The 27,543-nt window shown below is 41.6% G+C and overlaps 2 protein-coding genes across 4 annotated transcripts in view; one reads left to right on the top strand and one right to left on the bottom strand.

The window, feature by feature from the left end:
- The window catches only part of SLC49A3 (solute carrier family 49 member 3), a 53,237-nt gene extending 47,853 nt beyond the window's left edge, over positions 1-5,384 (top strand). Inside the window, exon 11 of the transcript XR_012159155.2 lies at positions 3,577-5,384. The gene's annotated coding sequence lies outside the window, so the exon portion shown is untranslated. The remainder of the gene's footprint in view (positions 1-3,576) is intronic.
- A 2,417-nt stretch (positions 5,385-7,801) lies between these two features.
- Positions 7,802-27,543, bottom strand: part of DGKQ (diacylglycerol kinase theta) — a 172,718-nt gene continuing 152,976 nt past the window's right edge. For all 3 annotated transcript variants that reach the window (XM_073345802.2, XM_073345805.2, XM_073345804.2), the window contains 4 exons: positions 21,638-21,784; positions 20,319-20,430; positions 17,624-17,776; positions 7,802-16,311 (listed from right to left, as the gene is read on the bottom strand). In XM_073345802.2, the coding sequence (XP_073201903.2) occupies positions 16,213-16,311; positions 17,624-17,776; positions 20,319-20,430; positions 21,638-21,784 (511 nt within the window). In that variant the 3' untranslated portion in view covers positions 7,802-16,212. The remainder of the gene's footprint in view (positions 16,312-17,623; positions 17,777-20,318; positions 20,431-21,637; positions 21,785-27,543) is intronic.

Consider the following 27,543-nt stretch of genomic DNA (forward strand, 5'->3'; position numbering starts at 1 on the left):
GAACCCCAAGGAGGGGCAAAGGCCAACCGTCAATGGGAACCTGCTGGAGGCCAGTAATGGTAACACAAGGGCGATTCACCCCTCGGCGGCCTAGACTAATGCACAGTGTCCCGGTCGAGCGCAGGGGCTGTAACAGACCTGCAAGTGCTGCCAGGAATGATTGAGGCCCAAGGACTAAAACTCTACCCATGGGAAATTGACATTTCCAGCACGGGACTCGGTCCAATTCGAAACAAAACAATTTTTTCAGCCTTTCCAGGGAAGAGGAAATTCCTAGGAATCTTCATTTTGGGACTATGGACAGGTGGTGTTTCCAAGAGGAAATATGCTCCCCAGGCCCAGTCAGCTGCTGAGTGAAATTAACACGATTCATATCAGTTTCGCTGATGCCCACCACCAACCAGCAGCTGCAAAATCATGTCCCTTTTACTCAGCAGCTGCCTGGCTTTGCAGGGGCTGCATTTCGGAGGCATCCTGAGCTGGGGCCACAGGGTGTGGACTCTGCAATCCCAACCCCAGGAATTCCTGGCTCCCAGCTTCAGGGAGGAAGCTTGGAAGCCTCGCAAGCCCAAGCTCAGGTGTGGCTCTCAGGGCCACCAAGCTCCCAGCGCCGCAGTGGGGAGTTTGGAGGCCCTACAGTCCCGAACTCCGGAGCAGCCTTGGAGCTGCAGACCCTGGAAGCCCGGGGTGTCCAGCAGCCTGCCAGGTGAGCTGGCAGGGAACCAGGGAGGTTTTGTTCCAAACTGCCACCTGTGGTTTGATGAATGTTAACTGAACCTGCCACATGCCTGTGAAACATTTTGGGTTAGACAGATCAGCATTTTCCTATGCAACCCTGTGCTGGCAGACAATTCCTGACCAGTTCTACAGAGGCCACAAGTTGCTGTCCAAGGGATGCCAATGACTCCGTCCCTGCCCCCTGCCATATCTCCATTGTAGCTGTCTGTGACCCAGGCACTATTTGCACTTTGGAAACAGCTAAGACGTGGTTGGGGAAACTTTTCCTTGCTGTAAAACTGCAGTCTCTTGGGAATGAGCCATGTGGTGTGTTGGCTGTAACACAAACACACATTAGAATGGAGGCAGGACCATTTCAGATTCCTTCTAGGAAGCAGAAGGGGTGTCTTAAAGTGACATTTGGGTTGTCTCCCAAGAGCCATGCACAGATGTTCTCATACCTGCAACCTGCATAGAAAGGAGGCCTGCTGCCTTTAAGACCCCGCTTCGCTCTCCCTACAACCAGGAGAGGTGATCCTCAGTGTAGATATGATGGGCAGGAGCAGAGGATTAGCTTCAAGCAGCATTATCTCTCCGCACAGTCCTCATTAACTATAAGAGAGCAGCCAAAGGGGAACCCAGTCAATAGCAACCAGGAGACTGCTGGATCCATGCTGCCAGGACATAGGGGGAGGGGTCCAGAGGGGCCAGGAGTCATCTGTGATTTATAAACTTAATGAGTGTAATGACTGCAGTGGACAGAAAACGGATTCCGACTTCTCTGCAGTGAACTGCAAGCAAAATGGTTTGTATCCAAGATACCTCCACAGCAACAGCACTGCAGTTCTTTGGCAAGGAGTTACAAATGAAGTTAAACTTTCCAAGTCTGAATAATTGTTCCCATGTATGACCTTTCAGTGCTAACATGCCACCTGGGGTGGTGCTTGTAAAAAGCTACTGGATAAAGTGCTGTAAATGACACTTGCAAATATTAGGATCAGTTTGTCCCACTCTCCAGTCCACTTACAGGAAAAAGGGACTTGATGTCCTTCAGGACTTAGTATTAAGTGAGTTTTAGCAATGCAGATTGTATACGGGCCTTTCTCCTATTGGAGGGAGCTAATTGTTCAAAAGCATGTATTATTTCGCTCTCGGTACACTGCAAACTAGATTAAACACATTTGCAACTCATTCTTTCTTCCTGCCTTCCAGGCATGTACTGTCACGAGAAATCTGACTGCGTCTGCAGTGGAATTTCTTCCTGGTTGGCTATAGTCTGTGTGAGTGAGGGTCAAACTTCAGGCAGTCTAGTATAGTTCAGTGTGTGAACTGATCAAGCCTGAGATTCAGCCAAGGATTAGGCTACACTGACACTTGTTGAGGACCAGGTGCACTGGTCACCTTCACAATCTCTTTTACTAGTTGATCACCATTTGTTAGTTTGTACTGTTACCCATTAGGCTGTCTACACTACAGATCTCACAGCAGCACAACTGTACGGCTGCAACTGCGCTGCTGTAAGGTCTCCTGTGTAGCCACTCTATGCCAGCAGGACCCCTGGCATACCTGGCATAACTAAACCACTCCCAATGAGCGGTGGTAGCTATGTCGGCAGGAGATGCTCTCCCAGCGAAATACCACTGTCCACATCAGTGCTTTTGTTGGTGAAACTTATGTCCATCAGGGAGGTGTTTTTTCACACCCCCAAGTGACAAAAATGCTGCTGACAAAAGTGCTAATATAGACAAAGCCTTACGTTCCCATTAGACTCTAAAATTCACAGAATGAAGGGGAGGAATTGTCTAAAGTAGAGGCTTAAGCGGATAACAGATTAAGATTCAAGGAGATAACTTCAAAGTACTTCAGAAGAACAGACTGTGAAGTTATCTGACAAGCAGACTTTAGTTTGTCAACTCTGCAACTGTGGCACTAAATGCCTAATAAAGTAGGACTGAATCGTGTCAGCCATTCCTCAATCCTGATCAAAATGCTCTCGGTACATGATTGGTTTGTATCTCTGCAAACTGCCCAATTTAATAGATGGTGCTTTTTAAAAATGACAACTGTGGCACCACTTATATGTATTTTGTACATGTGAGGGTGCACAAAATGAACTAATCAGAATAATTCTGTTACACTAGAGACGTATAATTAGTATAGTGTGAAAAACATGCATTTCAGGCTCTCGCTCTCTCTCTCTCTCTTTCTCAAATGCCTTGAACAGTTGGTGGCCAATTAATCCCAGGTAGACACCTGACTTCAACTGGTTGTGGCAGTAGGGAGAAATGCAGTGCAAGCAGGTGTATCCAGAATCAGCTGTCACAGTGCGGCCTGTGGGCCTGCATAAGACTGAGCCAGAAAGCACCAGCTTGATTTCCATAGAGCATTTTATAGGAGAATAGCAAGAGCAGACAAGAGGCTTTTACACTTTCTAACTAGCCAATGTGAAAGTGTGACCCAAGCCAATCAAGGATGCATTTGGCTTGTTTAAACGGTAAGTGTGAACGTTCTAAATGTGGGACAGGGCCATGGTGTTGTTTGTGTGATCATTTATCTGGACATCACAACAGTCTGTTAGTAGGACATTAGTGCAAACCTAAGCCATCAGCCCCTCATAGATTGCTAGGGAGCACACCCTGCCAAAAGAACTACTGAAGGGTGGTCATTTATCTAAAACAAAGTGTCAAGCATGAGGACCTGCAGCTGGGCCTGGGATTAGGTAACCAGCTGAAAGACCTAATTGAGCAGATCGCTGGATTGATTCAGCGGCATTGCCCCGACTGTTCTTAAGCCCAGCAGTAGCACTTGGCCAGTGGTTGCCCAATGCTGTGATTAATCCTTTCCCTGCTTTCTTCCCAGCCTTGCTTCAGTCCTCAGTCCTGCTTCGTTTCTGACTCTGGGTTCCTGACACCGGCTCTGACTCTTCGATCTCGATTCCGACTCCGACCACTAGGATGGATTGCTATTGCTCTAACCACTAGGCCAGAGTGCCCACACCCCAGTCTGTGACACACAGCCTGGCACAATTCCCTTCAATTCATGCATTCTATGAGTAGTAGTTCCTAGTGAATGAGAACTACTACTACTGTTATCTACTTACCTATTGCTCTGAACATAACATTTTGGGGATCACCCTGGCCAGTGAGGGATTCTGTCACCATCTGCCTTGTAACCTTGGATGTCTTAAAGCCATGCTGCTGTGGTTCAGTGCTCCGACACCAGTACCCACCCTGCAAGCAGGAGGTCCCACCCTGGATTCCAACAGCCTTGTTACTTCTTGCAGAGTGAGCTCAACAATCCCTTCCAGTCCCGAGTGCCCCCAAATCCGGCTCCCCATGTTCCTCACTACCAGACACTCATGACTTTTCCCTCTGGTTCGTCACTGCCAAACGTGTGAAACCCGTCCCAGGTTAGCAGTTCACTTTGGTGCATGGACTCCACAGTTTGCACAACAGAGGAACTGCTCAAGGTGCAAATGAACAAAACGAAATCGATTCAAAGATGAAACAACAAGAAAAAGCAAACACAGGCGAGGTGCACAGAAAATAAACAAAGACACAAGCTCAGGCTTTCCCCATTAGCTAAATTCCCTCGTCTAATACAAGTGACCTATTGCCTCTGGACAGGTTGTTCCCAGCGTGCCCATTTCCCTAAAGAGGATCCAGTGTTTCACAGAGAGCACCCCACTAAGATGCTGACCCTCAGTTTCTGGATACCCTTCAAATCCCTTCCCCATTAACAGGGTTTTTTCCCTTTTTTCTCAGACTCTGGCAATTCATGGTTGCACAGAGTAGGGTGTTTCCCACACAAGGGGTTTGTTTTCCAGTTCAAGTTGTTTAGATGTTTGCCCATTAACTGTGATGGTCCAACATTGTCATGTCCTGGCTGGACAATGTTAGATGCTAGGGAAAACACCCCTGCCTGATTGTCTCACCACCCATCTCTGAGGGGATGCTGCAGTTGCACTGTAGTTACAATTACAATGCTCTACACACATAACCCTGCATACCCAGGACCTGTACACACATCTCCTAATGACCAGCAAGTTCAGGACATTGCAAGCTTTCATAACAGACCTTATTTGACATATTTTGATACACAATAACATTGTCTACAACCTGTTGATTCAGTTGCTTATTTTGGGGGATTCACACCCCGCAGTAGCCCCTCAAGGTGTGTGGACCTTGACTGTCACACCTACCTAGTGAGTTGATGCTGGAGTCGTGGCCACTAGTCATGATAGAAGATTCACCTCTGTCCTCTCTTCTCTGGGCACAGCCTTGGCTACCTTGCTCTCCGACCCCTCAATAGGTTTAATCTCCGTATCATACTACTGTAAAGCTATGCTCCAGCAGAGACATCTGGAATTGGTTCCTTTTGTTCTATGGACCCATACTAATGGAGAGTGGTGTATTAATACCCTGAACTGCTTATTGAACAGGCACGGTCTGAGTTGTTTCACAGCCCATACTATGGCATAGCGCTCTTTTTAAATTACAGAGTAGTTCTGTTCAGAGGGAGACAGTTTTGGGCGCAGATACACAATAGGGTGGATTTTGGTCATCTTCCCTTGTCTGCATTAATATGGCTCTGAGACCTGTGCTGGATGCATCAACACACAATTCAAACGTTTTCTTGAAATCTTTGATAAAATCTGTTTCACTGCATCAAAACCTTTTTGACTGGCATCTGATCAGACTCCTTTTCTGTTTTTGCTTTCTAACACAGGCTTGTGATAGGAGCGACAGTGTCACTGAAACCTCCCACAGGCCAATTCACAATAGCTTCCACTTTCAGAGATTTGAGTGGACCTGACCTCCATCCACCCAGCCGAGGGATCTTTGGTGCCCCTACTGTACACTTTGGGTATGTCTAAATAGGTATAAGGAAGGTTTTGGTCATGAGTACGGCCCTACCAAATTCACAGCCATGAAAAACGCATCACAGACCATGAAATCTGGTCTCCCCCTGTGAAATCCAGTCTTTTGTGCTTTTACTTTATACTATACAAATTTCATGGGGGAGACCAGTGTTTCTCAAATTGGGGGTCCTGACCCAAAAGGGGGTCACAAGGTTATTTTAGGGGGGTTGCGGTATTGCCACCCTTACTTCTGCGCTGCCTTCAGAGCTGGGTGGCCAGAGCGCGACGGTGATTGGCTGGGTGCCCAGCTCTGCAGGCAGCAGTGCAGAAGTAAGGTGGCAATACCATACCAGGCCATCCTTACTTCTGCGCTGCTGACGACGGCGGCTCTGCCTTCAGAGATGGGCTCACAGCCAGCGGCCGCTGCTCTCCAGCTGCCCAGCTCTGAAGGCAGCACCGCCACCAGCTGCGTAGAAGTCAGGGTAGCAGCACCGCAATCTCCCCTACAACAACCTTGCAACACCCCGCCCCCCAGCTCCTTTATGGATCAGGCTCCCTACAATTGCAACACCATGAAATTTCAGATTTAAATAGCTGAAATAATGAAATTTACGATTTTTAAAATCCCATGACCATGAAATTGACCAAAATGGACCATGAATTTGGTAGGGCCCTTGTCATGAGGAAGTATCTATAGAAAATATTGTCCACCCAAGGTTTTAAGGTTTTGTCATTTTGAAGTGCAAGACCTTTAAAGCAATGAAGGATTTACATGTCACCAAATCAAAGGTGGTAGAACCATGGAAACGTTTGAAATTGAAAAATCCACAGCAGCAGCATCACAAGAGCTGCAAGCTATAATTGTGTGAAGAGAAAAGGAGGACTTGTGGCACCTTAGAGACTAACCAATTTATTTGAGCATGAGCTTTCGTGAGCTACAGATCACTTCATCGGATGCATCTTATGCTCAAATAAATTGGTTAGTCTCTAAGGTGCCACAAGTACTCCTTTTCTTTTTGCGGATACAGACTAACACGGCTGCTACTCTGAAATATTTTATTGTGCAAATAAATCAACAGCCTTTTGGCCATATTCAAAAAGCCATATTCAGAAAGCCATATTCAACTACACTAATGCTGTCATGATATTCCCTCCCGCCACCCCCAACCTTAGTTCTCCCACCGTGAGTCATTTGTCAAAGGTTTAAGATTTTAAAATTAACAAACTACTACAACCACCAACGATCTCATCGACATTCAGATTCAGTGTGGTTCTGGACACACATTATCTTACGTGTAAAAAATTTGATCAAAGCTGGGGATGCACCATAATATGCATATAAAAACTCCTTCCAAAAAGAAGCATCACTTAATCTTGAGTGAACAAAAGGGATGAGTTTGAAAATACTGTATAAGATTTTTCAAGCTGAGTGTAAATACCTAAAACAATTGTGTGAACCGAACTTTGAAAATCTGGACCCTTGTTAGAATTATCCACAAGGGAAAAATACCCGCAAATACCATCAAGTGTGCTAACAAATAAAGACAAAAGCAGCTAAACATTTTTAAGAAGTTGGCACAAAAGATATGCTGTAGGACAACAAAATAGCAATGTCTAAGTTGCAGAGAAAAATCGGGAACTAGCTAAATACTTAGGTGATCAACTATCAAACACCATGATCTGCAATACAGAAAGAGAGCAATTATTTTTATGGCACCCACCACAGCAGTATGTAGGTGTCACCACAGAAATTCAGGAAAGAAGCCAATAGCGCAGCATCAGAAAACAGTAGCCATAACGATGGCACATTAGGTAAGTTAATGGAGGACAGGTCCATCGATGGCTATTAGCCAAGATGCTCAGGGATGCAACCCCATCCTCTGGGTGCCCCTAGCCTCTGACTGCCAGAAGCTGAGAGTGAACAACAGGGATGGATCGCTCAATGATTGCCTGTTCTGTTCATTTCCCCTGAAGCACCTGGCACTGACCCCTGTTGGCAGACAGGACACTAGGCTAGATGGACCATTGGCCTGACCCTCTATGGCCATTCTTGTGTTATGTTGAACACTAGGTATTCTTGGACACTTGAACTGTAAAATGCTCATTCAAGCAGTGTCTGGAGAATGAGTGAAACAAAGCAAGTTTGTTTGCTCTTTGCAGAAACACATTTCACCATTTGTAACAAGAAATTTTTAACCACCACACACAGACACATCCAGGCTGTAACAGAAATTACCAATTATATTTGTCACAGACATAAATTCTAGTTATAGATCTCTGGTACTCACAAATTATACTTAGAATACAGAATTTCAATCAGTGCAAAATGTACAGTCAAAATTACACACAAAACCATATCGCAAAATATATACAGAATTATTCTAAGAACATAATCTGAGGACAAACTGATGTTTAAATATAAAAGAAAAAAGTCCACCTCTTTTTATTTTTTAGTTACTACATTTTAGGAACATTAATTCATAGAGACAGATTACCAGCACAGTGGTCTGCAAGGCAGAAAACTAGAAACTAGTTATACCATGAAAACCATCTTTTTTAAGATCAAACCACAAGTAAACATGTGTGATATGCTTTATTAGTTTGAGGCACACAACACAGAAATAGAATTCAACCTCATTAATGGCTACACTTTCTACAAATTGTTTCTAAGAATCATCAGGCAGAAGAACAGAGAATAAGCACTTCACACTAGCCGAATGGTCAGTTTAGCTTAGCTTGTCGGTGTAATCCACATGGCCCAACACGTTACAACATTCACAAGAAATGCCATAAGACATCATGAAGTACCTTGTTTTTAAAAACTTGTTAAAGAGCTAGTCCAATGAAATCAGCTGCTTGGACCACTTGGAAATGGAAAACACCACAATTTTTCAGCTAATGATAATTTACCACATAATGGAACTTTTGCGTACAGGAGGATAATCAAACTTTTCTATGGCTAACCAAAGAATTTGTGCTTCTCTGATTTTGATATCAAGATATCAGATCCCTCCACCACCCCCCAATCTCAATCTACAACTTCACCGAGGTATCTTACTGTTTGTGTCTCAGCCATTTCCAATTAAAATTTTTCTCTTAGCACTTTTGAAAAGCTGAAATGAGCCAACTACTTCTATGACACAGACCTCACAGGATTTTGCTTTAAAGGAGTTAGGTTTAGATTTTCCAAGCACCTATATTTGCTCACTTTTAATACTTACTCACTAATTTCTTTGGCACCTCTTGCTACTCCCTATTTGGCAAATTTAAAAGCATAAAGGGAGGAGAGCAATTGCGAGAGCAACATTTGCCTGACATAGGATTCTGTGTCCCTTACTGGTGTACACTTGGCCCAAGCGACAGCTGCCTTTGGAAGCAAAGGATGGCTGCATGGCACATTCACTTTAGGCAGACAGGGTAATAATTAGAATTGTCACAATTTTGTCCTTTCATCTGTAGGAATTCATAGATGGAAAGTTAAGCCTCTTAAACAGGTGTTTATATTGTGAATTGCTACAAGAGAAGCGTAAAAGGTCAAGGCGATTAGCACAATACAGCATAAATTGAAGATAAATTAAGCCACATCTTCTGAGAATAAGTTTCCTCTTAATAGATAAGCTAAACATAGAACAGAACTAAGGGTAGTGAAAATATCATTTCACTGCTCTATAAAGAAAAAATGCTTATCTGCTTTGAAATAGATTTTTAAATCATGATAATACACTTGTTTCAAGAGCTCATACCAACTTTTTCAACACTACTTAATTGTTTATAAAACCATCTTCTACATTATCAAAAATAAACTTGTCCTTTAGGAAGAAATGTTCAATCTAATACTTTTATCAGCACAAAGTCGGTTCTATCAGTTCATAGCAGAAAAGTGAAAATCCACACTTACATATTTCCAAAGAGTTACTTAAGAGCCCAAACTCAAAAGGCAACGATTCCACTCGTGGGCATGGGAAGTAGAAAGAACGCTTCCAAAATATAAACCAGTGCACTGTGTCAAAAGCGAACCAGGGTGCATACAATCAATAGTCACCAATCTGTAAACATCGAAACTGCTGGTCTAATCAGACATTTAGAAACAATTTTTAATAAGTTGTGTTTAAACCATTGCATTCCATGTAATGCCTTTACATTGGTCAGTGCCAAAGCACAGAGAGGTCAAAGAAGTGAAGGCCTTTCAGTTGGACTTCTTATCACACACCCTGTGTGTCAAATTAACTAGCTGTTAACATAATAAATAATCTCATGCATTATAAAAATGAGTCTATTAAACTAATTCATAGTTTATAATGGCCATAGCCAATTTATAATGGTTTAAAGTTTAAATGAACTTTCAGTCAGTTAGATATAAATATGTATTGCAAAAATGTTACAATCTCCTCTCCTTCCCTAACGGGGCATTAAAAGACAGTACAATAATTTCAGTGACATGGATGCTAGGGAATGGTACAATTACAAGAATAACTAGCATTTTAAATGGCATTCTACAGACTTCTTTGTATTTTAACCTGAAAGTGCATTTTAAGTCTGCAAAAAGGTTTTCCTTATTTACACTACAAACACAAAAAGGCAGTTCTGCCATACACTAAACAATGTCTGTTCCACATTTACTTGTTAAATGCAAAATGTGTGTAAAATAATGGAAACACACACAATATGGGATCTATGTTTGAAAATGAGCCAAAGTTCCCAATAGGAATCTGAGCCAGTTCAGTAGTAACTGAAGATCTTTGCATTTCATGGCTGTTGAAGGATGTAAGTGGAAATGAGTGGGTGGTCTCATACCCGCTGCTAGTGAACAGTCATTCAGATCAAACAGCACCATCAGAATTGGCACTAATTAGTCATCAGTTTCAGCAGAAGGGCTGAGAACAAAGGACATGAAGGAGGCACCCACAGAGTATGGCAGAGGCACACAGTCATTGTGGTGGCGGTGTGAAAGCAGCCTGTGTTGTAGACTGAAAAAATTTCTATTTCCAGGTCGTCATACTGCACTTTTCAAAAAAATATACAGCTGAATGATAAACAGGCTGCACAAAATACACAAAGCATCAGGCAACACTATGGTACATTTTAAAGCATTTGCACGGCTATAGCTTTATCGTTGTTAAACCTTACCATTTTCAACAATTTACCCCAGGTGTATACATTTGCTACAATGGTTTAATTTTGTTTTACATTAGGCAATGTTTAGCAATGACTCTACTCACACAACAATAGGTGGGCGACTGGGTAAAACACATATATGCATAAACACATCCACCATTCAAACATTCATCCAATAGTTAGGGTCTGGACTGAGTAGATAAAAATGCCACTTACACAATAAGCTTGTATAGGATATGAAGGATTAATGAGTAAATATCCGTAAGAGTTACTACTAAAAGATTTTCCTAGTTTTTTATTAAATGTATTACACATGAAGGGTTGTGGTTTAGTTTAATATCCAGGGCCTGATTTAAATCTACAGGAAGATATACAGAGGTAAAGCTAAAATATATGCCAATGCTGAATTCTAATCTCATTGCTGGATTTTATAACCAGTGAATCTTGTTGAAAAATGCAGGTTCCTTAGATCCATGAGGAAAGTGTTGGGAATCTTAATGACACAGTGTATCTCACGGACCAGCAAGAAGGAGCTCAACACATTGTCCAATGACAATCAGACCACTCATGTGTTATCAATAAGGATCGGAAGCAAATGATGTCAGAACGTAGTCACCCAGCTAAATCCACACGAGGATATACTGTGACCAGATATTCAATTCGCCCAGACGACGTGGTCATTTTTTGGCAAAATAAGTCACTGACCGTTCACAAAGATCAATTTAGATTAAGCATCACTAAGTAGAAGCTTATACTACTCTAAACCAGACCATAAGTGTTGGAATAATGTTGAGGGAATAAATTACAACCATAAAAGCCAGAAATTGTGAAGTTATGGCTAAAACTCAGAGCGGACATTTTATCCTTCCCCTGTACTATTCGATAACATACTTATCTATGACTGTATACCTTAAACATGCATTTTACCTGGGTTGGAAATTTGAGATATTGAATAGCACTTTTAGCGACCCCCTTCTCCTCCCCTACTGACAAGAGCTGGAAAGCCAGGAGGTAGAGGCCAAATGCAACTTTCCAAGTGGGAAGCAGGACAGGCAATACAAGTATGCCCCGAGGCTTGCAGAGGAGGTCATCAGAGAGGGGCCTCGACAAAGGATCAAGCCTGTGCTTGGGACAGCACAGTGTATGTCTCCCTATGAGCCCACAAGGACCACCCACAAGCATGACCCAGCCACACCAGGATTTCACCTCACTCCCAATATCATTTCTGAGCTCTCTGCACCACGTTTTCTAAACCACTCTAGCTTCAAATTTGTTAATGCTATTTTAAGCATTGGCTGGGGAACCACCGTAAGTTTATATAATTATCACATTTTACAACATTCTCCACTAAGAGCTGATAATGGTATGAACCATGCATTAAAACATCAAAATGTAATTATATTGCATTATCTCACTGGATTTACATAAAACCTAATTATCAGCTGTTACACATGTTTAACGTAACTTATAAGCAATGCCACCTTTCTGCAGGGAAGCCTCCAAGTAATTAATATGAATGCAAAGACTGTACATGATTAACCCTATCCCCACACACAGCAGGTGTAAGTTTGATGAAAACAAAACTACAGCTCTACAATTCCCTAAGCATCTTAGCCTTTTTAATACCTGAAATTGAAACAGCTTAAAAATGGTTACTCCAGAGAATTCTTCTCTGTTTTTAAATTGGTTTGCTTATTCTGTGTATATTCAGTTTTCCATTCCACTTGCCCAAAAATCTGTTGTGTGTTGAAAACATACAGAAGATATTTCAGAATCAGACAAAGAGACATTAAGCTTTAAAAAAAGTATCTATTTTCATTTCCAACGTGCCAATCACCAAACTGTCTAGATACCACATACATCAGACTTCATTTCTGCATGAGCAAGGACCAGAAGCTTCCATCACTTCTTCTATTAACACACAATCCCTATCAGTGTCCTCTCTGGTGGCTGCCTGCCAGGAAAGCACTATTGCACCAGACTATGGGAGGTATGCACAAAGAGATGGATCTTGCACTGTGCTCTAAGTGTGGAAAGAGTCTGGCATTTATAACAATCAGATGGCAGGAAATTCCACAGCCAAAACGTCTTCCACTTAAAATATGCTGTGCAAAGAGTTTCACCTTTGGGATTGTAAACCACACTATTTCAGATAACAGCCACTGCAAGGGGGCAGCGGGGGAGTGAGACAGGACTTAGCACATTATGATCTGTGAAAGTCAGGACTAGCAGCATGAAACAGATCCAGAGTATCAATTGGAGCCAGTGTAGGAATGGCGCACTGGTGAGACAGGCTCTCTGGTGTGGCCCGTGGAGGAGAGAGGTTTCTGTTTCTGCATGGTCTTTGCAGTCAACTCAGGTATTTGCATCTGCAGATGACAAAAACATTCATGTCCATAGCTAGGCTGCATCAAAGAGAACAGAACTGATCTCTCAACTACTTAAAAGAAGCTAAAAGCAGCATTCCTGGCCACTGTTGTGCCTTGGGTACCCATGAGCAGTGATGTATTTCCTTAGTCTGTTGACTTCACCCTGAGAGAGCAGAGAGCTTGAAATACAATGCTTTCCTCCTCCCACTATCAGCAGAAGTACCCACACTGAAGCTGAGCTCAAGCCGCTTGCTTTTCATGCACGTACCAATTTCCAAGTGCCGAAGTGGAGTTGATGCTGTGTTAGAAGAGGAAAGATGCACATGAAATATCTGCACCATCAGCATGCAGATATCTCACTCTCAACAGAAATCTTGTTCTGATGCTGAATAAGAGGGGATGGAGTCCTGTAGCACTCTTAAGGTCAAAACACGTGGGGAAAAGGAGCAGCTGTCCCATAAGTGAGTAAAAAGCATCTCTTGATGACGGATGGTAGAAACTGTTGTTCAATCAAACCGCATTTGCACTGAAGTTTCAGCTCTGTCCGTGGCAATAAGCGGATTATCAAAGCTGCTGCCATGCCTTAGCCACGTCTGAAGCATGACTAGAAGGTGTCTATAACACTGGTAGAAAACAACTGCTGCGGGCGTTGACTTGCAACCACTCGCTGAGGAGACCGTGAAAAGGAGATGGCTGGCAAGAACACTGGCATCAATTGCTTGCTAAACAAAGGCTGGGCTTTTGCACATTTCACAGTCTACAGAATGCCATTCTGGAGGTAGCCCTCACGTGGGACATGGCTTCAAAGGTCCATTCCACAAGCAGCAACAGTAAGAGTCTTTTCAGAGCCTCTGCTTGAGTGATTGAGCCATGCTACCAGTACGGTCACCGTTTTTTTCTAATTTGTTGCCCCCCGAGCAGAGGTGGCTGTAATGTATTTCATCAGTTCTTTCTACAGCCAAGGGTAAGTGTGCCTTGTCGCCTGCTAATAGGACTCAGGTTCATGAGGACATAGCTGGGAGCAGTTCCATTGGTCAAGGACTTACCGTACACAATGCTGAAAGATATTAGTCACCTTTCCCTGTGTGGGGTAGAACTGTACAAATTCCTTCCACCACAATTGTTCTGCATCTTTCCACACTGCTGTTCAAGCCCATTCATTTCCACCTGACTTAGCTCACCAGAGAACCATGGTGAGCTGAGAGTGAAGCAAAGAGAAGGGGTGTTTAGAAAGGCCCATGCGGGAATGGCTGTTGACAACAGATGTAGTGTTCTACCAGATCTTCAGCACATTAGCCCTGGGGCTGGGCAGTATTCTCAAACATCCTGACCCATCAGTCTTCAGCAGGTGGGCAAGCAGTCAGATCACCTTTCTGGGAGGATTGGCATGCCCTAACCTGGGCTTACAACACACACTGGTCCAGCTAGATTACAGTACAGTCACTATGGCCCAGATCCTCAAATGTATTCAGGCTCCACTTTCACTGAAATCAATGTGAGTTAGGTGCCTAAATAGCTTTGAGAATCTGGGCCTACACCCCTTCTCCATGCCCCAAATGCTAAGCTACACTGGCAGCCTGCAAGAAAGAACCATGGCTAAACAGTTGCGGGAAGGCTGTTTTCAGAAGTATACTGGAAAATAGGCCTTTTGTTACTTTATTGCTAAATACTCAGTCATCTGAAGTCACAGCATTTTTTACAGCAACGACGTACATATTGCCAGACGTACAGTCTTATTGAACACACACTATGCATCATAAGAAAACTCAAGGAATTAAATTATTGTGTATTTCCATTTAATGTTAGCCTGCCTCTATGTTCACGTATCGTAGGCTATGTCTACACTACAAGCCAGGGGTGTGAATCCGCTGCTTGCGAATACATCTCACGGTAGCCCAATGAGAGCCAGTGCAGATATAAACAGTAGTGTAGCCATGGTAGCACAGGCAGCAGAGGCACGGCTTAGCTGTGCCAAGCACATGCCTGCCGATTTCAGGCTGGTTTGTACGTGGTGAAGTTCAGCCATGCCTCCACTACTACATACACTCACGCTAGCTTTCATCGAGCTAGCATAGGAGGGGAATCACGCCCCTTGTAGAGAAACAGCCTTAGTGAACTGATAATCAATGAAACAGTCGTTTTCAGCAGCTTTTTACCAGAATTAGTACCCATTCTTCAAGTCTCTGGAGCTCGTATGGAAAGTCATAGTCACAATACATTTACACATAGGGCATTTTTTTTTTAGAAATTGAATTTGAAACAAGACCAATGAGGACCTGTGGAGGTGTACGGAGTCACCAAAGGTAGAACACGCAGCGGGGGAGAAAAATAAGAGCCCAAGAAGTCTGTCATCTACATATATTACTGAGGCAAACTTTGCCCCCATTTAGTCAAGAGATAGCTGCTGAACTTTACCAGCCCTTCCACAGTGTTTGATGTCTGAAAGAGGCTAGACCATTTCATAACTGTTTAAAGCAGATTTTTGTCCCCATTTACTTTATCCTAGTAAACCATGTTGAAACTATCCTGTCTTAGCCATTTTGACTTGAGCGTTTCAGCACAGGTTTTCTCCTCTGCACACGGCACTCTTCATGTTGGGATCATTATCATGACAGTCATTCATCTCGAGTAACATGATCTCAAACTGCAACGCCTCAAATTGTGTTCTTTGGCCTTACCCAGGAAGGTCACAGTACAACAGCAAAGAGATGCAACCACTACTCTTCTGTTTTTTGGAAGACTGTTGTTCAGGGCTACTTTAACAGAACCTTGTGATGATTTCTCGATGGAAGATTATGTAAGAAAAAGGCAAGAAATTTCTTAACAAAATGAAAATTCTGCAAAACCAAGTGTGAAGAGCTCCATAGGGTAGATCTGTGTTATCTATTGGTACTGGGCAGTACTTTAGGGAAGGCTACCACAGGCAAACATTTCGAATGAAATTAGTGGTATACAAGTAGGTGTGCATCAGCCACCTAATGAGGCACAATCATTTAACAAAACAAGCAGAACACAGTACTATTACAATGGAATAAAGGGCAGGCTCATTAGGACCCCTTCTTTACCAAACCCCAGCACCCAGCTGTACAGTGCAGGCTCCTTTCATCGACAGCAGTTCTGCCGCTTCTGTTCTGGAAAGGTCCGCTCCATTTAACGTCCCACTTCAGTGACTGAGACACTATCCGTTCTTGTCTCTTTCAAGCTTCCAGGTTTTTTTGGCTTCTGTTTGGATTTTTTCAACATGTGGACCTTCAATAAAACATTTGTAGAGACGATAAACGAAAGCAACAAAACATCTCTTTATTCAAGCAAATTTAAGAAAGGTATGCTTAGGAATGAATAAAATATACATTAATGCTGCAACAGAAAAGCAATTTAATAAAGATACTACTAACTTAACTCTCACTTGTCTTTTTTAACCTCTTATAATTATATCACCCAAGACGACTAACAGAGTCAAGAAAAGCCTAATTTTTGATTTGCTTACTTTGTGCATTTCAGAGCAGTTTCTGTAGAGCGACTCCAAATTACAAAATGTGTATCTCTCTCTCTCGTGCAAGAAGGGAAGAGTTTTTAAACACTAATCCTCTTTACAAAAAAGGTTAATACTTTGAAAGAGGCAAGGCGGGTGAGGGAATATCTTTTATTGAAGCAACTTCTGTTGGTGAAAGAGACAAGCTTTTGAGCTACACAGGGCTCTTTTTTATCTGAAGAAGAGCTCTGTGTAGCTGCAAGTACTTTTCAAATAATAAAGGCACATTCTGCAAACGCCTCTTTTTTTTCCCCACGACAAAAGCTTGGCATTCAATGAGATTTCTGTAACTCTTTCTATAGCAACAGATTTCTGCAGTCGTTCTTAAAGGGGTCATTCAACAAACTTCTGTGGCAGGAACTTGTGTGTGTGAGAGTTATCAAATGCACTGACAGTGCAAACGAATCATTTGGCTGCTGCACTGTCAGCAGAAACTTTAATTCCTTGGATGGGGGACACTTTACTCACAACCCCCCAGCCGCTCCTCTCCTTCCCCTCCCATTGCTCATATGTCTCATTTCTCCACTTTCTTGCTACCTAAATTCTGTCCATGGATTCCTTGACCACTGAACAGGGAATGCACTGTCCCTCATACACCATGTTCCTGAATTGTCTGAATAACCCTGATCTGCTGCAACGCAAACAATGTAATTAGAACATGGCTCCCTGCTGTCTCATGCGAGGCTAAGCCACATTACCAAACACCCAGGGGACTGTTTTCTTAAACTTGATCTCTCAATACTGTAGTTTCGCTGGTGCAGACAGGCCCTTTAACTAATATATGTGAACTTCTTTGAATTTCATGGCGTAGATTCCATAACGTATATTCATCCAACAGTGATCACATTATGTTGATTAGTACCTTAAAAAAGAAATGCACTAAGAGGATGAGGAGCCAGACAAATAGTAGGAGATGAGTCAAACAAATGGCATGACAGACTAAGGAACAAAAACAAACAGGAGAAAACTTTAACGACAACCATTTACATTTTTCTAATGCAAAAAGGCAAACTGCCAAGGCAAGCTTACCTTTGGTCCTGCAACAGAAATGATAATCTGGCCTGGTGGCTGGATCCAGGGCTCTCCATCTACTTGAACAGGTATTGGTTTCAGAAGCGTAACACGAAAGTAAGATCCTTGGGCTATGCGAATCCCTGATCGCAGACCGCCTTGTACTTGACCCTATCAGAATATCAGAACTGCCATTATTTTCTAAAACTCTCTGGTATTTATTGGTACAAATAAGCCTTATAAAAGCAAGGACAGGTGCATATCATGCTTAAGACTTTTGCAGCGCTGGAGTACATCCTGGCCTCTTCCTGTCTGAGGTTTCTACCCCCTAGAAGATTCCAAAATTATGACCTGAAATTTTCAAAAGTAACACCTGCATTAACCCTATGCTGCAGTAAGGCCCTGATCCAGAAGGTGGCTCCAAGCCAATGGACCTCAACTTCATCTGAGCGCCACTGAAGTCAAAGGGACTCCCTGCTGCTGCCAACTTATTTGTAGGATTGGGGTCTACATTTATAAAGGAGTCCAAGTAATTGTTATCCTCAGCCTACCACATTTATTAGGATTTGTTCAAAAATATTTTTGTCTCAAAAGACACCTAAAAACCCATAGAAAATAATGAGATTTTAAATTAGTTAAAAATAAAGAATTTTAAAAATCATATACAGAATCAACTATATTATAATAAATTCAAATAAAGTCTAGTGCTAAGTGCTCTGCCATCATAGGATTTTGCTATCTTAAGGTAATAAATCATAGAATCATAGAATATCAGGGTTGGAAGGGACCTCAGGAGGTCATCTAGTCCAACCCCCTGCTCAAAGCAGGACCAATCTCCAAATAAATCATCCCAGCCAGGGCTTTGTCAAGCCTGACCTTAAAAACCTCTAAGGCAGGAGATTCCACCACCTCCCTAGATAACGTATTCCAGTGCTTCACCACCCTCCTAGTGAAAAAGGTTTTCCTAATATCCAACCTAAACCTCCCCCACTGCAATTTGACACCATTACTCCTCGTTCTGTCATCTACTACCACTAAGAACAGTCTAGATCCATCCTCTTTGGAACCCCCTTTCAGGTAGTTGAAGGCAGCTATCAAATCCCCCCTCATTCTTCTCTTCCACAGACTAAAATATCACAGTTCCCTCAGCCTCTCCTCATAAGTCATGTGTTCCAGTCCCCTAATCATTTTTGTTGCCCTCCACTGGACGCTTTCCAATTTTTCCACATCCTTCGTGTAGTGTGGGCCCAAAACTGGACACAGTACTCTAGATAAGGCCTCACCAATGTCGAATAGAGGGGAACGATCACGTCCCTCAATCTGCTGGCAATGCCCCTACTTATACATCCCAAAATGCCATTGGCCGCCTTGGCAACAAGGGCACACTGTTGACTCATATCCAGCTTCTCGTCCACTGTAACCCCCTAGGTCCTTTTCTGCAGAACTGCTGCCTAGCCGTTCGGTCCCCAGTCTGTAGCGGTGCATGGGATTCTTCCGTCCTAAGTGCAGGACTCTGCACTTGTCCTTGTTGAACCTCATCAGATTTATTTTGGCCCAATCCTCCAATTTGTCTAGGGCCCTCTGTATCCTATCCCTACCCTCCAGCGTATCTACCTCTCCTCCCAGTTTAGTGTCATCTGCAAACTTGCTGAGGGTGCAAGCCACGCCAGCCTCCAGATCATTAATGAAGATACTGAACAAAACCAGCCCCAAGACCGACCCTTGGGGCACTCCACTTGATACCGGCTGCCAGCTAGACATGGAGCCACTGATCACTACCTGTTGAGCCCGACAATCTAGCCAGCTTTCTATCCACCTTATAACCTTAAATGCCGCAGGTTATTTAATGTATTATGTTAGTAATTCCTTTTATCATTTTTCTCCTTATAATTTTATTGAGAAGCTTATGAACATTGTGGAATAAGTTTACAAGTTGAAAGGGGATGTAAAAGCAAACCTCCAATAAATGAGTTTCAAATTGGTAAGCTGCAACAATATATGTAGTACCAATGATCCACAGCCTAATAAAGCAACCAAGGAAGCAAAAAATGAAGCCATCTCTACCTATTCTAACTTCATTTTTTAAGTTATCAGCCTTTGAAATTTCATTCACCGTCCACTTCTATTTTGAAAGAGTGAAAACAAAAGCACCCGACTGCCCTAATCTATATCTCTCATTGTTTTGTGCAGCTAACATCTCTCTAAATTAAACAGTCCCATTCTTTATACGGACGTCTTTCAGGGCTTGATTCAAAGCCCTCTGAAATCACTGGGAGTATTTCCATTTACTTGAACAAGTGGTACAGCAGACCCCTCAATGCCTCTAAACCTTTTTACCATCCAGCTCCAGCTTCCCTCTATATATTGCTGAATTTGGGCACCTGAACAAGAATTTCCAGAGCAGGCTTCAAAAGCTGTCTAAGCCCACTCTCCAATGGCTATCACAGCCACTGCCCCACAGCATAACAGCCAACTACTTTTGTAATCTAACTTGACTAATATATTTTGTATTCTTACAATTCTTGGCATTTGTGTTCTGACTTTTAAGTGCTTCATTTTACAACCTAAAATTATTTTTTGAAGGTGTTTTGAGCAAAATATTTACCACAGGGCAAATTCACAGAGATGCTTAACATGGGTTAAATGAGGAGTCACTGTTTTCGCTTGCTCAGTACCCCCAAACAAACAAAAAGCAGGCTCAGCACTAACTTACCATGTGCACAACTCCAGTCACCCCCACAACTTCCAGTAAGCCATCATCGATTCTTGGTTTCTCAAATCGATTATCATGGTCAGATCCCCAGAGATCAGCTCCAGACCCCCAACTGGAACATAGCACACAAGCGTGGCCGCTGAGAGTATGTCGGAATCTGTCAAGACTCAAGCAGTATCCAAATATCTGATCGGTTAACAATTTAGGAAGCCATTCTGCTCTTCCACAGATTCTCCTTGAGTGGGGTTAGGGATTTCTCCTTTTCCACTTTACAAAACACGGCATTTGCTTTCCTAAAATTTGGTAACCTCTTGATAACACTGCTGTGGGGGAGGGAAGGGGGAAGAGGTGAAAGCAGTGGGGGAGGGCTAAGTAGGTTTTCAGCTGAGAAAAGTGGATAAGAGGGAAACAGCCTCATGTCATTTTGGGTTGCTGGAAACCACAGATTAAACCTGTGAAGTCTTAACTTTTATGATTACTACTCAGAAGGTTACCAGAGTTTTTGGTAATGTCAATATGTTTTTTCTTTCGGAAGACATGATATGTTGAAGGGAAGCTAAATACTGAGAAACTGCTCTATCAAATTATTACATTTAGGCTTCAAATAGCTTTGTAGAATTAAGCAAATCAAAATCATTCCCCTGAAATCCTGATGCCAGTGGGAAATTAATATAATTTTACTTCCTAGAAAAGGCTTGAATTTCCAGTAAGAATAGTATGTTTGCATCTCCAATACACAGCTACTGCTCAACAGTGGATATGATTTTTTTCCTTTTCTAGTTCTCTCAGGAATAAAAAAAAATAGATTTAAAAAGAAAGAAAATCTCTAACTCTTGAAGCCATGACCTAAATTAGAACAAAAAGTACAGCCAATTAACTTCTCTTAACAGAGAACCCTAATTAATAGAGCCTTTTAAGATAGTTGCCACAGTTAAATACTGTGGCACACATTTCAGTAACTAGTACACTATTTGTGCAAACAAAAAGAAAGCCTGCATGCAATGTGCGGGAGTTGGTAAAAGTTACTAGAAACAAATGTTATGAAATAGGAGTAGAGATAGCAAAGTGGTTCTCATTGCACTATAAAAACAAGGGTTAGTTTCTATGAACTCAGGCCAGGACTTTCAGAAGAACTGAAGCGAGTTATCTGTCAATCTCATACCAGTTGAGCAGCTAGCTGCCTTACGCACCTTTGAAAATCCCAGCCAAAAAAAGTAAAGAAAACCCCTTTCATCTAGTTCCATTGACCACAGAGATTTTGGTGAGTACAACAGGGTGTTTCATGTGTACCGACACAGACTCATTTCTCACAGTTTTACCTGGGGATATTAATGAAAATGAGTCCCTCGATACTTGGTAACTCAACTTCATGCTGGTCCACTTTAAGTTTTATATCTCTGTGAAGATTTCTGGTGTGACTTATCCTCTGCAGTCCAACTTTTACATATACTCCTTTGTTGTGAAACCTATGAACAGAATAGCACTCTGTCACTGCAAGGTTTGACACTATACTGTGGCACTGTTTTAATCATGCTCATTTAAGCTAACACTTTTCTTCTAATTTTGGAACACGTTAATTTAAAGTTTCCTTTAACTAAAATCACACTTAAGTCTTCTTGTTTTAATCAACAAATCAAGCTATTTCAGGTGATAAACTGTTACTTCATATAGATTTTAATGAATAGACAGAAAGATAATTTAGGAATTAGGCATAGAACACATGGAAACATATACAAGTAAATATTCAGAACTGCCTTTCAGAAGGCTTTCTGCTTGAAAATAATTTTATTTTAATCAAAATCTACTACTTTGAAAACTGAGTGTGAAAACACGGAATAATTAAAATTGGCACTGTGCCCATAAACCATCAAGAGTCTGGATAAACAGAGCGCTAAATAAGTCATTTGAAAATATAAACTGCCCAAGCTGAAGTGAGAAAAATTTCTAAATACTTATTATACTGATAACCCCCAACAATTCTGTGATGTAGCTACTTGCAAGTGTTCCAATTTTACAGCGAAAAAAACTGAGGACAAGGTTAATGCCTTGTTTACAATATTTTTAAATGTTATTTTAGCAAATACATTTTAATTAAGTGCTGTTTAAAATCAGGTTAGTAAAATGACAGCTATGGATAAGTCATCTGCAGGCATCTCTAGATCTAAACGCATGAGCCTCCACTGTTTGAACTAAAGGATCAGATCCACTAGCTTGAAGACAGTAGTAGTAGACAAACCCCTGTGGTACTCTAGTCACTAAATAGGTGCAAAGAACCACACTATGTTAGCAGGGATTACATCAGCTCCTCGGTCAGACAGCATCTTTAAAAACATTAGCTGGGTAGGGTGTGCTAACATATTTTAAATAGCACTTAATTAAAACATGTAACCCACCTCCCCACCCTCCATATTAGCTAACTATTTATTTGTTTAGGAATTTTTAACAGATTTACCATGCCATGCAAATATCACAGAGGAAATACTTTCCCCTAGTCTAGAGAAGGCTTAAAGGTGGCTTGGTAAATGCAGTAAGGGCGAAGTTGTGTTTTAATACTGTAGCTGGGAGAGATGAACTGTAAGCACCCCCATAGGCACACTCCATAGGACTCATACACAGAAAATAAAGCCTGAGACATCTGGCTGTCTCAGCGGGTAAATCCCTCCCCCTGAAGCTTTCTAGGAAAAAATGCCATGGAATAGCTGTGTCCAGCGGGGCCCTGGTGAACTAAGCAGGTAACACCTGAGAGTTACGTCGTGCTTCCTGCGGACTCAGAAAGACCTCGTGCATCAGTTCACATTTTCCAGGTTCTCGTCACAAGAAGGAGGGCTAGAAACATTGCATTTTAAAACAAAAGCTGGATTCTGCAGCACAATTCCATGGGGCCCTGTCAAAAGTCCCTTCACCAGGGAGCACCAGGGCTGTTATGCCACCACCTTAATACTCCTCCTCACACATTTCGGTTCTCTAGAGAGAGGACCAGAATGTCAGTTTTGCCTCCCAGATACAGGCAGGAGCAGAGCAACCACATCCGAGCAGCATGTACCTCAGGATCAGTAAACAGAACAACTGCACCTTGACGTGGCGGTGACCACAACCACCACTTTTTTAAAAAGTGGTCCAAGGTGACAGACCAGGTGCAGGGACTTACAGTTCATGAACATGGAAGCTCGATCAATAATTGAGTCGTTGATAACCTCCTTCGCATTTAAGTCCTTAGCTTGTTACCATGGTGACTGCCGTAATAAGTCTGTGACCCCAAAGCCCCTTTATGCCAACTGTTAAAGGACACACTCTGCACATCTCAGTCAGAATATTTAGCCAAACACCGTGTCTTGTTAAGTATCATGTAAAAACTGGTATCATGTGGGTCACTACTATCACTGTGTGATATATCTACGGGTGGCATGTAAAGAGTTGCGTGCGCATGCTGGGAATACTTTCCTAAAATATGCTTGGGGGGAAGAGTAGATAAACAAGTTTGCTCTTGACAAAGGAACGTTCGTTTGCCTGTGTCTGCAAAGTAAACTGAGCAATGAAAGTTACACTGACATACAAATCAACTGGGGGGCTGGGAAGTGACCAGGAAGAAACACACAGCAGGGGAGAAGAACTTATCTGGGGATACACATTTCGAAGGTTTACTAGACTATAAAAAGAAGGGGATAGAAGCCCTTATGTATACATCACTTAAGGAACAAAAGAGGCCAGAGCTCTTGGAATCTGTGAAAGGTGGATCCTTCAGCAATCTGGGTCGAAGACTCTGGGAACTGACTGTAGGTGAGAAATTGCCTGAGACCAGGACTGTGAACTGTTAAGTTGTAGACACTAGAAAGCATGTTTTTACTTTTGTTTTATTTGTACCCACACCTGTCTCTTTTTCTTTCTCTTAGTGCCACTTAAATCTATGCTCTTTATTAATAAACTTGTTTTACTATAAAACCATCCCCATGCTGTGTATAAAGGTAAAGAGCATATCCTCAGGGAGCCAACAGGCAGTTGTACGCTCTGTCTCTTTGGAGACAGCAGACTTAATAAATTCTGTGATTGCCAATGAGAGGGACTGGATATTGCAGAGACGTCTCTGGGGACCTCGGGAGCACCAGATGTAACCTGCAAGGCAAGGTTAAGACTGGCAGAGTCTCAGGGAGTTGACTGGTGAGGCTACCAAAACTGGTGTGTCATAGTTTAAGCCAAGGCAAAGTTCTCCTTTGGAAAGGCAACACAATGGCTTATAGTTCACGGCTCCCTGGGGAGTGTATTACACATACTAGAAACAAACAATTACAATTAGCATTGGCAGCTGCGCTTATAGGCAGGCGTATAAAACAAATTAATTTTGGCTTTATCAAATCCTTGATTAGTCATTATATACCCATTAACAACAATCTTAAGGTGATTTGTGACAAATCTATTTATGTCTGAAAGGCAGCAATAATGAAGTACTTCTGCTGAGTGGAGAAGATCACAACTCAGTTTTCCGTCAGAAAATGCCATTTCAACAAAATCCAAATTTTTCATTGAAACGTATCTATTTCAACCACATTTTTGAAGATGTTAAAACAGGACATTTTTGGAATTAAAGTTTCAATTTTTCATTTCAAAGGGACTTTTCATTTTGAAATGTATTTTAACATAAAAACCAATTAAAATAGAAAAACAAAATCTAAAGGACATTTCAGTTGACATGAGATGATTTTTTTTCTTCAAAATTTTGTTTTGCAAACACATCTGACATTTCTGGGGACAAAAATAGATTTTTGTGGGAACGAAAATCAGTTTTCCAAACAGATCTCCAAAGAACCGGCCAATCTCATTCTGTTTACACACGAATCTCATTCTGTTTGGGAATCTGTCCTTTTTCCTCTCATGTACAACTCTTAAACACGACACTAGAAGCTCCTATAGTGTCACCCATTACTAGACATTTGTAATTTGGTGCAGCATGATAAAAATCACCAGAAGAGACGGAATTGTAAATGTGCATGTGGCTACATTTCATCTAAAGCAAATAAATAAACGAGACATTAGCAGCTGCTCCAAATATTAATTCAGTATGCCTACAGCAAAAACACTTGGAGCCTATTCCTGTCTTTCCTTAGAACATTGCACATGAACTGCTATGTGCTTTTAGCTATATGAGGAGGAAAAACAGTCTCAAGGTACACAAAAGCTATTTAGAATGTCATTATGATTATACTCCCTACATTATAAACTCTGCTGACCAATTATAAGTCACTAGAAAGCTACTGCAATACTCCATGCCACGCAAAACACAAACATGATTTTCCAAAAAAAAAAAGAAAAATGTTCAAAATGTATTACTGCATATAAGCAAGCAAACTTAAGTGCAACAGTCAAGTTCTTAAAGACCATCTGTACAAGTAGCCACACCAAATATGACTAAAAATATCTACCATTAAACATCAAAGAGAAACGTATGACATGTAAGACATCAGGCTTGCTCCTTTACTTATGAGTTTGACCTTTCAAAACAACCTCAAGTGTAAGTTAATCATAGAATCATAGAATATCAGGGTTGGAAGGGACCTCAGGAGGTCATCTAGTCCAACACCCTGCTCAAAAGCAGGACCCATACCCAATTAAATCATCCCAGCCAGGGCTTTGTCAAGCCTGACCTTAAAAATTAAAGCATTAATATATGCATAATGCTTGTGAGGCATTAATATATGCATAATGCTTGTGAGGCACAAAAAAAGCTTTAAAATTCTGTGAGAAGATACTTAAACCCTACCCCAAAACCAAGCACTATATTTTACCTGGACTGGGAAGTAAGACCAAGACCCCAATTCCAAACAGAATGCAACACTGTATTAGGAAGGACAATAGAAGAGAAAGCACGCAAAATAGAGTGCTCTGCATGGACACTCCATAGACATACAAACGCTTCAGAGTATTTTCAAGTCTAATGCCTTGATTCAGGCCAGCGTGTAAATCCATGTTTCATTTTAGGCATGCACTTAATGTTGTCCTGAATAGAGATGCTTTCCTGAATAGCGGTCTGTTGTGGGATCACACACTTATTCAATAGTAGCTAAAAGCATCTTGGATTTTCAAACTAGAGCTTTCTCATCTGATACTTTGGCCCAGATTTACTTTATCATATGGCTCTGTATCGAACGCATAATGCCAAAATTAAAATGCCCTGGGAAGCTGTGCACATATTTTAAACTCCAGATACGAGTATCATAGATATTTCATTTCTGAATACAAAATAGTGCAAAATCCTCACCAGAATACATCTGTGCAAAGTATATGTATGCAGTGGTTTTTTTGACTGATTTAAGGTTTCATTTTAAGAAGTTGGATTGGTATACCTAAATTTATCAATTAACTTTAATGAGAAGAAACATTCAGCAACAAACTTAACCAAGCAGTAAGTACAGCATGGTACATACAACATGTAAAGTTTATTTAAGATGATAATTCAAGTTTGTCTTGTATCAACCATTAGGAGGAATTTCCCTTTCTTCTCTACCCTTGAGGCCCCCTCACCCCCCACCGATATAGTGAACAACATATTCACACACATACACAATAACTCATGTAAGACAAATTGAACCACTGCCTCCCTTCACAGAGTATTGTTCATCTTCTGCACTCATTGAGACAGGGATCCTGTGGAAAAAATACTGTCATCTAGTATTGTACTGCTTACGTACAAAGAAAAAAGTTAAGGTTGCATCATTTCCTGACTTTTGAGTACTTCACTTTGCAACCTTGCTGTTCTTTTAATGTAGTTGGTTTTGTATGAACTATCTATATACATGTGTCTGTGTAACTTTACATTGTATTAATTACACAAACAAGGCTAAAATTATTTTCTCTGTGCACTGTTCTAGTTATACTTTATAGTCAATGCTTGTTATTTTCTGTTCTCAATCCAGAGGGTTGGAGAAGATTTAATTTTTTTTTTGTAAGTAATATAGTTCTTGAATGTATTACTCGTACGCAGTACATACAGTGTTAAGTGCTATTTTTCCCATGTACTTTGTAATGTATGAGAGCACGAACAGTAGATTTTCATTATCTTAACTCTTGAGAAAAATATACTGCTTGAGAATACTGATATCAAACTGTAATGGGGAGAGGACTGGATAATGTTTTACAGTATTGATAACTGGTTGCAGTATTTCTGAATATAAATAATTACGGTTTATTTAATCCATGAGTATGACTGTTTGTGCTGGTATCATAAAGACAAATC

The sequence above is a fragment of the Lepidochelys kempii genome, chromosome 5 (assembly GCF_965140285.1).
Source record: "Lepidochelys kempii isolate rLepKem1 chromosome 5, rLepKem1.hap1, whole genome shotgun sequence".
Lineage (NCBI taxonomy): Eukaryota > Metazoa > Chordata > Testudines > Cheloniidae > Lepidochelys > Lepidochelys kempii.